Source organism: Dreissena polymorpha, chromosome 10, assembly GCF_020536995.1.
Source record: "Dreissena polymorpha isolate Duluth1 chromosome 10, UMN_Dpol_1.0, whole genome shotgun sequence".
NCBI classification, from domain to species: Eukaryota; Metazoa; Mollusca; class Bivalvia; order Myida; family Dreissenidae; genus Dreissena; species Dreissena polymorpha.
In genome coordinates, this window is record NC_068364.1 from 22861031 (window position 1) to 22874895 (window position 13865).

At 35.3% G+C, this 13865-nt stretch overlaps 1 protein-coding gene and 1 long non-coding RNA gene across 2 annotated transcripts in view; both read left to right on the plus strand.

Annotated features, from left to right (window-relative positions):
* The window catches only part of LOC127847061 (transmembrane 9 superfamily member 1-like), a 47477-nt gene that overhangs the window by 16401 nt on the left and 17211 nt on the right, over positions 1–13865 (plus strand). The window contains exons 6-10 of the mRNA XM_052378648.1: positions 2504–2567; positions 4241–4312; positions 11708–11855; positions 12193–12318; positions 12792–12884. Of these exons, the coding sequence (XP_052234608.1) occupies positions 2504–2567; positions 4241–4312; positions 11708–11855; positions 12193–12318; positions 12792–12884 (503 nt within the window). The remainder of the gene's footprint in view (positions 1–2503; positions 2568–4240; positions 4313–11707; positions 11856–12192; positions 12319–12791; positions 12885–13865) is intronic.
* LOC127847075 (uncharacterized) lies at positions 5154–6014 on the plus strand. Its single transcript, XR_008033809.1, has 3 exons — positions 5154–5418; positions 5574–5727; positions 5944–6014. It is a non-coding gene; the product is annotated as an uncharacterized LOC127847075 (long non-coding RNA).

A 13865-nucleotide genomic window follows, 5' to 3' on the forward strand; every position in this document is an offset into this window, starting at 1 on the left:
CCGTCGTATGTCCGTCCGTCCGTTAACATTTTCTCGTTAACTCTCTAGAGGCCACATTTCTTGTCCCATCTTCATGAAACTTGGTCAGAAGCTTTGTCCCAATGAAATCTCGGCCAATTTCGAAACTGGGTTGTTCCAGGTCAAAAACTAGGTTACTAGGTCAAAAAAAAGGAAAAAAACTTGTAAACACTATAGAAGTCACATTTCATGCCCAATCTTCATGTAACTTTGTCAAAATGTTTGTCTTAATGATATCTTGGTTGAGTTCAAAAGTGGTTCCGATCCGTTGAAAAACATGGTCGCCAGTGGGCGGGGCAGTTTTTCTTATTTGGCTTTGGAGAAACCTTGTAAACACTCTAAAGACGTCACAATTTTTGCCCAATCTTCATGAAAGTTGGTCAAAACATTGGTTTAATTGATGTCGCGGACGAGTTCGTAAGGTTTAATTGATGTCTCGGACGAGTTCGAAAATGATCAAGATCGGTGAAAAAACATGGCCGCCAGTGGGCGGGGCATTTTTCTCTATATGTATATAGTGGCAGTTGTCCCTATTTGGCTATAGAGAAACCTTGTAAACAGAGAAACCTTGTAAACACTCTTAGAAGTCCCAATTTTTGCCCAATCCTCATGAAAGTTGGTCAAAACATTTGTTTTATTAATCTCTCGGACGAGTTTGAAAATGGTCGGGATCGGTGATGGCCGCCGGTGGGCGGGGCATTTTTCTCTATAGGTATATAGTCAAAAGATGTGAACACAGTAGAAGTCACATTTTTGACCAAATTTTCATGAAATTTGCTCAGAACATTTGTTTCCTTGATACGAGAGTTGAGTTAAAAAATGGTTCCAGTCAGTTGAATAACATGGCTGCTGGGAGGGGGGCAGTTTTCTCATTATGCCCCCCCCCCTTTCCAAGAAGAGGGGGTATATTGTTTTGCTCATGTCGGTCCGTCTGTCCACCAGATGGTTTCCAAATGATAACTCAAGAACGCTTATGCCAAGGATCATGAAACTTCATAGGTACACTGATCATTACTCGCAGATGACCTCTATTGATTTTCAGGTCACTAGGTCAAAGGTCAAGGTCACGATGACCCAAAATAGTAAAATGGTTTCCGGACGATAACTCAAGAACACTTATGCCTAGGATCATGAAACTTCATAGGTAAATTGATCATGACTTGAAGATGACCCCTAAAGATTTTCAGGTCACTAGGTCAAAGGTCAAGGTCATGGTGACCTGAAATAGTAAAATGGTTTCTGGATGATAACTCAAGAACGCTCATGCCTAGAATCATGAAACTTCATAGGTACAATGATCATGACTCGCAGATGACCTCTATTGATTTTCAGGTCACTAGGTCAAAGGTCAAGGTCACGGTGACCTGAAATAGTAAAATGGTTTCTGGATGATAACTCAAGAACGCTTATGCCTAGGTTCATGAAACTTCATAGGTATATTGATCATGACTCGCAGATGACCCCTATTGATTATCAGGTCACTAGGTAAAAGGTCAAGGTCACAGTGCCAAAAAACGTAATCACACTATGGCTGTCAAGGTCATGGTGAATCAACTTAGAAAAATGATTTCCGGATGATAACTCAAGAATGCTTACGCCTAGGATCATGAAACTTCATAGGTACATTGATCATGACTTGCAGATGAAATAATGATGAAACTTGACCAGGATGTTTGTCTAGACAATATCTAGGTCAAGTTTGACATTTGGTAAAGATTTAATGAACCGACTACTCTCAGGTGAGCGAACTAGGGCCATCTTGGCCCTCTTGTTATAAAAATGCTTAAAAATTGAGAGTAAAATTGTTTTTCATTACTATATTTCCTAAGGCTCAACTTACATGGGAGATTAACAAAATGTTGCGATCTAAAAAAAAAATTTTTTTGGAAACCTTCATTGAATTGTAAGGTCCCATTTGGGAAAAATATATACTGGACCAAAATTTGAACTAAAATAACAGCTGTTAGAATATGCACAAATTCCTCCTCAAACTAAGGGTTGAGATGGACTCAAAAGTAAAACCAAAGCCTTTTATGAATACCAAATTTAGCATGACGGTCACAATCATCTCAAAAATTGAAAAAAACAACTCAAAGTTGAGTTAAAATATTTACTTAAGAAATTTTTTTAATTCTAGGCCCAGGGATGTGATTTCTTTTTTGTCAGCTAATTTCCTCATTCTGAGTGTCAAGTTTAAGTGAAAAATAGCTTTATCTTTGATAGATTTGTTGTTTAATACAGAGTTTTTGGAGATTATGCTCATTTTAATCATAGAAAATGTTTGCATGACATTACAACTTAGTTTTTTTAACACCACACCTTTATTCAATAAATATTTCTTGTAAAATGTGTTTTAAGTGTATTTAAAATAATGCTTGTTTGTTTATCTCTTGATACATTTTACTTGAATAACACCATTTCAAAATTACTGTAAAATATCAAATCATGTTTACACAATTTGTATAACACCTGTTTTCTACTTCAGCTTGAAATTCGAGCAAAGGGGCCAAAGGATGAGAGATAACAGGTTTTTCCCTAAGACCCTGGAGGTAAGTCTTTTATGGCACACTTTAAGTTTAAACCTACTTATATTGGCTAGATTGCATAGAAAGCCTAAGGCTTATTTGACACTTGGACTAGAACCAGTACTTGGTCTCTATGGTGGGGGATCTAAAGAACGCTGCCACAGTGGGGTTCAAACCTGTGACCTCCTGGGGTGGTATTCCAAAAACATCTTAAGTCATTTCTTAAATAATTTCACTTAAGTTCAAAATTACAATGTTTTGTATTTCTTTACTTAATAAGGAAACACATGTTTTTTTGGTATTCCTAAAATAACATTGGCATAATGATGCTATTTAAATGTATATCGTGATGCCTATCTATTGCAATATAAAATGAAACACTTAAGAAAATATCCCAATTTAAGGATAAGAATAAAATTTAACTTAAGATGCTTCTGGAATACGACCCCTGATACCTAGGTGGACAACATATCCACTACACCATGTCACACTTTTATTTGCAAGTTATATAATTGCTGATCTTATGTTACCGGGTGAGAACATCATTCAGTCATGGAGACTCTAACCGGACCTGTCTCTATCAGGGCGAGTGCATTCCCTAGTGAGATAACCCCAGGCGGACACACAACTTATTCCATTTTGTGATTCCTATTTGAATTTGAGGAGCTCAGCTTTTTGTTAGAAATATATAAAGTTTATGGATAACCTTGGACTGAAATAAATGTAATTATGAACCACTCGTAACGTAAATCTGTGAACAAGCCTGTTACAAATGAGGGGAAACAAACCAGCTTGTTAGAGTGAATCTCTAGAATGTGTTAGATTTTGGGGAAAATACACTGGTCAAGCGGTTCAAATGAAGCTGACATCTGAATGAAACTGCCATTGGTACCTAAATGGGTCTGCTAAGATAAGATGGGTTTTTACTGAGTTAAGGAGGTCCAGATATTTATGATCTAAAAATGCAGAATTGTGATAATAAACTTTTAAATCATACTTTAGCCCTAAAATATTATATTATTTGTTTCCCCTCCAAGCAAAATTGCAGCAACCCAAACATTTGTATAGACAAAGAACAAATTGATGTATTTTATCAAATATACTCAATATCATAAATTGGGTGTGGTTTTTGTCCCCTACTGGTGAAACCGGAGGGGACTTATGGTTTGCGCTCTGTCTGTCAGTCAGTCAGTCTGTCTGTCTGTCACACTTTTCTGGATCCTGCGATAACTTTAAAAGTTCTTCATATTTTTTCATGAAACTTGAAACATGGATAGATGGCAATATGGAGATTATGCATGTCATTTCATTTTGTTCCTACATCGAGACTTCTGGTTGCTATGGCAACAAATATAAAAAATACAAATTCTGACAATGGTGGATTTTCACCGGTAGGAGACAATATTGCTTGGCAATCTCTTATTATGAATACTTTTACTAAAACAACACAATTCTGTTCAGTTTTGGCTATAATAATAAAATGTTTGTAATTATTGTCAACCAAAGTATGTGGCTATGAAAACCTACAAAATATTTAACCAAATTAATATCATGTAGAGCTATAAAATACACTTAAAGAAAATAAATAAAAATTCTAATTTACCAACCACCCTTCATTAGTATGGGTCGGGAGACAGGAGACACCCATGTTTTCATGTTTGCCTTAAATTAGTGATTGATTTATGAACATGTTTCAGATTCATTGGCTGAGCATCATTAACTCGATGGTTCTTGTCTTCCTCCTGATTGGCTTCGTCGTCATCATTCTGGTGAGTTTAAAAAGTAGGTCTGGGTTATGCTGATGAACATTAAAAAAAGATCTCATCAGTGCTGATGGATCTAAAATAGTGCTCAGCTGTGCTGGTGAATCTTATAATAGATCTCATGTGTGCTGGTGAATCTTAAAGTAGATCTCAGTTTTCCTGGTGAATCTAAAAATAGACATCTGCAGTGCTGAAGAATCCCAAAATAGATTTCAGATGTGCTGATGAATCTAAAAATAGATCCCAGCTGTACTAATGAATCTTAAATTGATCTCAGGTTCTGCTGGTGAGTACAAACAAGATCATAGTTGTGCTAGTGAGTCCAAAAATAGATGTCAGCTGTCTTAGTGACTCTTTTAGCTCTTTAGATGCGCTAAACATAGCTTTGTTCTGTGCTGATGGGTGTACAAACAATATCAGCCCTGCCAGTAGTTTAAGATTATATCTTGGCTGTGCTCCATCTTTTTACTAAAAGTGAAGCATGGGATCAGTTGTGTTCTTAAATATCTATGGATCACATTTTAATTAAGTGGTGTGCTTCATTTATTCTTTACAGAAATAATATTGAACACGTTTTTGATTTGTTAAGGAATTGGAGTGTGAGTCATTTTATTCTCTACTCAAGTATGCAAGAATAACATCATCAACCAATTTAATTGCTCATGTTCTATTCTAGTCCTTATAACTTTACTCCATTGAATCAGTCGTCGAATTTCGCACTAGCCCGACAGCAAAAAACTAGTATTTTTTCTTTCGGGCTTGTAGGAAATCCAATATTACAAGCCCGACGTGCTTGTACAATTCATTAAACAGAAAACGAGTTCCGCTTTCATTTTCAATATTTGTAAACAAAGTTTTGAGCAGCTTAAATCAACAACCGCTTATGTTTTAACACACTGCACACACGTGCTGGGCAATCACTGCGCATACAGCGCATGGTTTTGTGGTTCCCGGATTGCTATTATGTACAATAAATGTTTTGCGTTGCATTTGGGACACAGAGAGTAATGGCCGAACCATTTTGTACACACCGGTCTTACTGACCTGTGTACTTACGCGAAAGGAATTGTGGGTAGCACTTCTTTTACAAGTGAAAAGCGAAAGAAGGTCAGGTAATCATACTTCTAATAATCGCTATCAGTCTGGATAGAGATTAAAAATCACATTTTAACATAATTAAATAACATTTCTTTAAACAACATTACGTTTTAAACACACAATAAAGAACGGTTTTTCTTTCATTATTAACTTTTTCATTCCTATGCAGAACCATTTTGGCGGAAGCATAATTCCCCAAACCAGGGGAATGTGATGCGTCTAAGAATAGAGGTGACAATAACGTAGTGACGTCACCATCTATGTATAGAATGATGGCCGAACAGTTGTCATTCAAGTACGTCGTTGAGGAATGCTTATCTGAGGTAACTGTGATTGACGCATTTGTCAACTGGCTTTTTGTAGAATAACCTGGCACTTAATTGCTTATATATTTTCTGGTGGTTCACTAGGTTTGCTCTCTCTTTCACATGGATAGATGGGATAAATTTCTGCTAATTTTTTACCTAAACTTTATGTATATATTTATAATTGTGATTAGATTGAAATCCGTTTGTGAAATTAATTTCTTCTTATTTCAGGATCCGAAAGAGGCTGGCTCAGATGACGAGGAAGCTAACTTGGATGGTGATGAAATTAATAAGAGATTTGTATTGTATTCTATAGATTGAATAAATGAATTCTTCTTTGGATGTTTTATGTTATGTTTATCTGCATTTTTAACAAAAATGTTTGGGCTAGTAAAATCTGACTCGGGCTTGTTCAAATTCCCATAGTACTAGCCCGACTTGCTTGTAGATTTAAATCTGAATTTCAATGACTGTTGAATACATAAAAATACAAACAAACAAAACCTTAATGGCTATATATTGATCAACCATAATAAAAATGCTTCATTATTTTCATTCACACATGTTTGTGAAGAGTTTTGACAGATTCTGATCAAATGTGCAATAAAGTCCATGTGATGATTTTAATAAATAATGTCTGTGTATGAGTGACGGTATAACAGAACAGAACACATCATTTATTTCACCCAAATATACAAAATATACAATAAGCACAATATAACATAGCAGTATAATTTAGTTTATTATAAACGCCCAGTAATATTAACAATAGGAATTTGCAAATACATAATGAGTGGAATATGGATAATGGTGGGGGGGGATACCATAGGTGGGTAGTTGTGTACAAAAACCTATGATATTTAGTGGATTGTGGCCTGAGATGTGCGGTGTAGCAATAAGATTTCACACGGCGTTTATGCAGCTTATTTTCCAGAAAGATGGTCGTTTGCTTGGGAATATCGCTTAAATGTATGTTTTTCCATTTCCATTTTATTATTGGCTGCAAATGATACATTAAAAGTTATAATAGTATGAAAACCTTAAACAATAATTAGTTGAGTTTCATTAAAAGAAAAAAAAAAACAACATGCAAGCCATCAAGATCTGTAGTAATTATGTCCCCCACCACTATAGTGGGGGACATATTGTTTTTGCCCTGTCTGTTGGTTGGTTGGTTGGTCTGTTGGTTGGTTTGCGCCAACTTTAACATTTGCAAGATAGCAACTTGATATTTGGCATGCATGTGTATCTCATGGAGTTGCACATTTTGAGTGGTGAAAGGTCAAGGTCAAGGTCATCCTTCAAGGTCAAAGGTAAAAAAAAAGTCAAAGCGGCGCAGAAGGGGACATAGTGTTTCTGACAAACACATTTCTTGTTTTTGTCATGGTAATAGTAGCCTTTAGAGGAGTTAGTTTTTGTAAGTACCATATGGGTGAGGTAAGCAATATGTGAAACAAATATTGGGGGTTATCAATGTTAGTATCAGATGGGGAGCTAATCGGTTTGAGAATATGATCAATCTCTGCGTAGAGATTTGAGCATAGCTTGATCAAATTCCTGCTGTATATCCAACCACATGATGATAGCCAAGCCACATGGTACAATAATTTTGCAATTGCTATTTTTACTTTTTTGAAGGTAGTAATTTTTTATTATGAACCTAAAAGTCCTACACTACTCTATTTTCACAATATTAAAGAAAATGATACTACTTTTCATAATATGATACTTTAACAAAAGATAAATAAAAATCCTTCAGACCTGGAAAGATTTTCTTTTGATGGCTGAGATTATATGTGAGAGCATGGAAAGACAACTCTGCGTGGAGATTGGAAAAAAATGGGTGGGTGAATAATTTTGAGTAAAAGATTGCTAAGGTGATAAGTTTGAGAAATAAATAGGGTAGATAATAGATGAAGTAACTGAAAAGAGACATGATTTATATGAACAACGGAAAGAGAAGGTTATAAAGAAAAAGCATTTTTGTGTGCTTTTGAAGGCGTATTTAATGGGATATGTGTACTTTATTTGTTTCAGTACAAAGATTACAAACTTTCGCTTGCATCGGACGATAATGTAGTGGTATATAGTTGCACATTTTTCTTGGTTTCATTTTTACAGTTTTGTTTATTTATAGAGTTGTTTCCCCACTATTGGGGGCATAATAGAGGTTACACCTGTCTGTATGTGTATGTACAATGTATGTATATGCTGAATCTTGTCTAGTCAATAACTTTGTCCTGCATTGAAGAATTTTAAGCTTTGATCTAATTTTAAGTGAGTGTGTGGCGTGCAGGAACTGTGTCACATAACAAAAAGGCTGCAAAGTTGGGGGCTTCCATGTCCTATGGAAACATTTTTAGATATTTTTTTTACTCTACTCACTCACTGCTTTGATTGGATGGGTCGAACATAGGCAAAACTTGCTTTCTTGGTTTAAGTAATTTGTAAATTTAATTCAAGGGAAGCTAATCCGTATATTGTTATAAACATTCAATGCAGAGTAGTTGCTCTTGGTAAAATTTGGGGTGGCCCCCCACCCCCCCAATGCGGCAATCAGGAAACCGAACAAATCCAAAAATAGTTCAGGTAAAACAATGAAAATTATTGATAACTTTCACTGTTAATTTTTACTCTATGAAACAGTGAATTATCAGGTTTAATTGACTGATATTTCTCTATAAACCACTGGAAAGCCTAAAATAAACAAGTATGACTTTTTAAAATACAGTTTATCTAATTACTTAAAAATTAATAGGTCTAGTTCATTTTTATATGAAGATATATGTATTTCATACATATCTTTCACTTTGTTTTTATTCAAAGGTTAAAGTCACTCTCATGTTATGATCTGGTGTAGTATCATTCAATCAAATAACATTATCAAATCAAAATTGTATGAAAGTTTTAAAAGTATAATAAAAATGTAGAAACATTTGGGCTTTAAATATGAAGAAACTGTTGGAAGCTAACAGATTTTCATATGTGAAGTACTATCCTTCTTCTGCAATCGCAAAACCTTGTACATTGTTTTTAACCCTTTCAGTGCGGGAACAGAATTTTAAAGGCCTTTGCAAACAGTTTGGATCCAGATGAGACGCCACAGAACGTGGCGTCTCATCAGGATCCAAACTGTTTGCTATACTGATGGTACTCTTTGAAAAAAATCGAAGAAAATGCTAATTAAAAAAATTCAGCAGACGACATTTTAGCACACAACAAATTTTCCAGCATGCAAAGGGTTAAGTCTACAGCATATGGGTTTTTTAACAATCTTAGTTCAATCTAATTAATTTTAGAAACTCATGCATGACGTGCACATTATTAAAATGCGTGTTTAAATTTGAATATTATCTTGATTTTTTTGCCAAACAAATTGCAAATTTGTCTTTCAAAATTACAATTATTTTCTCTCAAATTACCCATTGAAACAGGTAGGCATAACTAATAGAAAAATCTCAGCGCTTCTGCATAAACTGTCATGCTAAAGATATTTAAGATGAGCACCATTTTAATATGATATGCCCAGCCTTATTCAATTTGCTAAATTTGTTTTAATTATAATGGTTTATTCAATATATAAAATAGACAAACTGTCCATGAGTATACATGATCAAAACATAGTAACATATATAAAGGCATGACACGTGATCAGTATTGAATTTCATAATTTGTTAAATAAAGTACATTTATCAATACCGGTATAGGAAAAGGTCTAGGACACATTTTTTTTGGATTACAACATTTAGAATCTATTTCACAATCAATGCTATAACGGTAACATCAAAAACAACAAAGACGAATCTACTAGAGTAGAGAGCGAGAAGTCAAGTTTGGGTAATGCATTATATACAATTAATCATAATAATATTTATACATGTTTCTTTGACTAAATTCTTTATGTACATACATAGCTAAGTTTCTGTTGGTACTTGTATTATCGGGTTGCATTATTTCCATAAATTTTATCATGTTTGGTCTTTTCCAGTAATATTTATTTACATACAATTTCCTAATATCATATAAAGAGCATTCTAATAAAAAATGATATTCATCCTCAAGAACATTGCAATGTTGACTTTTTCTATCTTGAAATGATTAAAGCATACTTTTAACAAAGATCAAGTATTTTTTAATTTATTGAAATAATCAAAAATTCAAACACAAATTCAGTATAAAAATAAAACACTGAACAGGCTCATATGTATAGCTTTTACCTTTGTTCCAATTAAAATTTACTTGCTTCTCAACAACTAATAGACATGTGTAATTAAATCCTGGATATATTTGTTCAAATATTTACTTATTAATTTATTTATTAATTATTCAAGCCAGGTACATGGTATCCAGCATGTTGCAGTGGTGAACATCGAATTTTGCTTTTGAGTTGTGAAACTTATGGTGAAGGAAAGCTTGCATTCAAATGAAAAGCTGTTTACAACTAACATAACATCAGTGTTTTTAGCAAGGCTGTTTTCGGAGAAACCCGAGCTATTGTCATAGCCAGCTCGTCGTCTGACGTCCGACGTCTGCCATCCGCCGTAGGTGTCGTGCTAAAACCTTAACATTGGCTCTAAAATCAAAGTGCTTCCACCTACAACTTTAAAACTTCATATGTAGATGCACCTTGATGAGTTCTACACGCCACACTCATTTTGGGTAACTAGGTCAATGTGACCTCTAAAAAAAAAAAAAAAAATCCAACAAGCTTTCGCAGCCGAGCGTGGCACCCGTTATGCGGTGCTCTTGTTTGTCTTTTTCGGTTTATAATAAGGAACATTTTCACACATTTGAGTTGCTATGTTTTTTAGATGCACTTTTTTCAATCCTCGAAAGCCAAAGAATTGGCATTAACCAACCACTGTTTTTTTTTCCAAACTAGGTCACCATCCAAGGTCAAACCTAGTACATGTACCTCTAAACTAACTTGGCCTCGAAGCCACAATTATCACAGAGCTATACATGTTTATGAATTAACTCATATTTGAGCCCTTTTTTAGTTATTTGTGTTTTCACGTTTCAGCCAAACTCACCTGACCTTGACCCTTGACCTTGAATTTAGGAATAATCAGCCTGTATTACACATTTCAATGGCTTGATCTGTTTGTTTTTTTTGTTAGTAAATAAGTTATATTTAATTGGGCTGTCCAGTTATGATAGAGAAAAAAATATGAAAAAAACATAGTTTCTTCGTTTCAAAGATTTTGTGGTCTTAAACATATGTTTGTTTATATTTTGCATTTATATTCGGGCTATGTGTTTATCTTAGACACAGCATGTTGCTTTGATCTGATTTGGTGATTTCTCTGAATTCTAAACCTTTCTTGTCATCTGATTTCTGGTCTTTAACAATACATAATTGAATAATCTACCCAGCATTTACTGGAATGGAACACAACATCTTGTTTTGATCTTTTGCCCCAATTAAGTTGTCTTAAACAAGTATCATAAGCAATTATTTGAGATCATAATCAAGGTCAGGTTAGTGTCTTATCAAACACAACATCTTGTTTTAATGCCCCCGGATCGAATGATCGGGGATATATTGTTTTTGGTCTGTCTGTCTGTCTGTCTGTCTTGTCTGTCAGTCAGGTGGTCCGTCCGTCCGTATGTCTGGCTGTCTGGCTGTCTGTCTGTCTGTATGTCCCAAAACTTTAACCTTGGTCATAACTTTTGCAATATTAAAGATAGCAACTTGATATTTGGCATGCATGTGTATCTCATGGAGCTACACATTTTGATAGTGAAAGGTCAAGGTCATCCTTCAAGGTAAAAGGTCAAATATATGGAGTAGGGGGCATTGTGTTTTACAAACAAAGCTCTTGTTTGACTTTAAATTCCCTAAAAAACTATTGAGACCATTTTAAATCCCCTTCAAACACTGGTGTTCTAAGTCTCTTTGAAAAAATGTTGAGAACGTTTTAAGTCTGTATGGAGCGGTAAGTATTAAATTCTCAGTAAAAAAAAAATTAAAATCATTAACATTCTGTTTCAGACGAGAGTGTTGAAGTCTGATTTTGCGCGCTACAACGTTGAGGATGAAGACAGTGAGGAACTTGATCAGGACGATAATGGCTGGAAGATCATTCACACTGATGTGTTCCGTTTTCCTGCGAACAAAAACCTCTTCTGTGCCATTCTGGGTGGGTTTTGTTTTTGATTGACTTGTTGTGCCATTGTTGATAGGTTTTGTTATTGATTAATGTTGATGGCAATATTTTTTCCAGGTGTGGGTATGCAGTTTTCTCACACTGGCCACTGGAATCATGTTGATAGTAACTTTTATTCCAGGTGTAGGTATGCAGTTTCTCACACTGGCTACTGGGATCATGTTGATAGTAACTTTTGTTCCAGGTGTGGGTATGCAGTTTCTCACATTGGCCACAGGGATCATGTTGATAGTAACTTTTGTTCCAGGTGTAGGTATGCAATTTCTCACACTGGCTACTGGGATCATGTTGATAGTAACTTTTGTTCCAGGTGTGGGTATGCAGTTTCTCACACTGGCCACAGGGATCATGTTGATGGCAATGCTGGGTTTGTTCAACGTACACCATCATGGACAGATCAACTCTGCTGGAATTATTCTCTACGCTTTCACATCATGTGAGTTAGAGATTTTGAGAATTGTTGAATATGTTTCAGGGTTAGCTTGGAGATATTCATGTGAAATATGAGAAACAAGGGTTTCTATTTTTGCCCCTTTCAGCAAATTTCCTCCCTTTCAATGTCAAACTAATATTACAAATAGTTATTAACTTTTCTGGATCTAGATCTTTTTTCATATAAAGAGTTTATTTGAAGCCTGGTAAAGGTGTAGGGCTTTTTCCTCCCCTGAGGTCGCTCATAAATCACACCCCGGGAATATTTTCTACTGATTTAAAAAATAAAAATACAGCGTTACTGTAAAAACATGTATTTACTAGATTGTTTTAATGGGGTTAGGTTAAATCTTTTGGGTAGTTTGCTATATTTAGGCTTAACTGGACAAATATGAATTTCTGCAGGATGAATTATGGCACAAATTTCAAGTATTATTTTTAAGGCCATTGTGTTTATTTATTTGTGTTGTTTTGCAGGTATCAGCGGCTATGTGGCGACCAACATGTACAAGAAAATGGGTGGAGAGAAATGGGTGTGGAACATAAATCTAACCTCAGCGCTGTTTGCAGGTTTGTATAGCATAGTTAATATATCCTCAAAATATGATCTCCTAAACCAAGCAGGGGTGGGGATGTGATTTATTTCTGTTTGGTGAGCATTTGTGATCACCTTTTGTCAATCGTGCATTGTCTGTCGTCAACATTTTGCCTTGTTAACACTCTAGAGGCCACATTTATTGTCTGATCTTCTTGAAACTTGGCCAGAAGATTTGTCCCAATCTTGGTCGATTCAAAACTGGGTCACGTGAGGTCAAAAACTAGGTCACTAGGTCAAATTTAAAAAAAAGGCTTGTTAACACTCTAGAAGTCACATTTTTTATCCAATCTTCATGTGCTCATTGTGAGCTTTTTTGTGATGGCTTTTTGTCTGTTGTCAGTTGTGCGCTGTCATTATTTGCCTTGTGAACACTCTCGAGGCCACATTTATTGTCCAATCATCATGAAATTTGGTCAGAAGATTGGCCTCAATGATATCTTTGATGAGTTTTAAAATGGTTACATTTGCTTGAAAAACATGGCTGCCAAGGGGCGGGACATTTTTCCTTATATGGCTTTTTATGGCTTTAGTTAAATCTTGTTAACACTCTAGAGGTCACATTTATTGTCCCATCTTCGTTAAACTTGGTAAGAAGATTTGTCCCAATGATATCTTGGATGAGTTTGAAAATGGTATCGGTTGGATGAAAAACATGGCCGCCAAGGGGGCGGGGCATTTTTCCTTATATAGCTATAGTAAAACCTTGTTAACACTCTAGAGGCCACATTTATTGTCAGATCATCATGAAACTTGGTCAGAAGATTTGTCCCAATGATATCTTGGACAATTTCAAAATGATTCCGGTTGCTCGAAAAACATGGCCACCGTGCCGCGAGTCATTTTTCCTTGTTTGGCTATATATGGCTTTTGTAAAACCTTGTTTACACTCTAGAGACCACATTTATTGTCGGATCGTCATGAAACTTGGCCATAAGATTCATCCTAATTATATC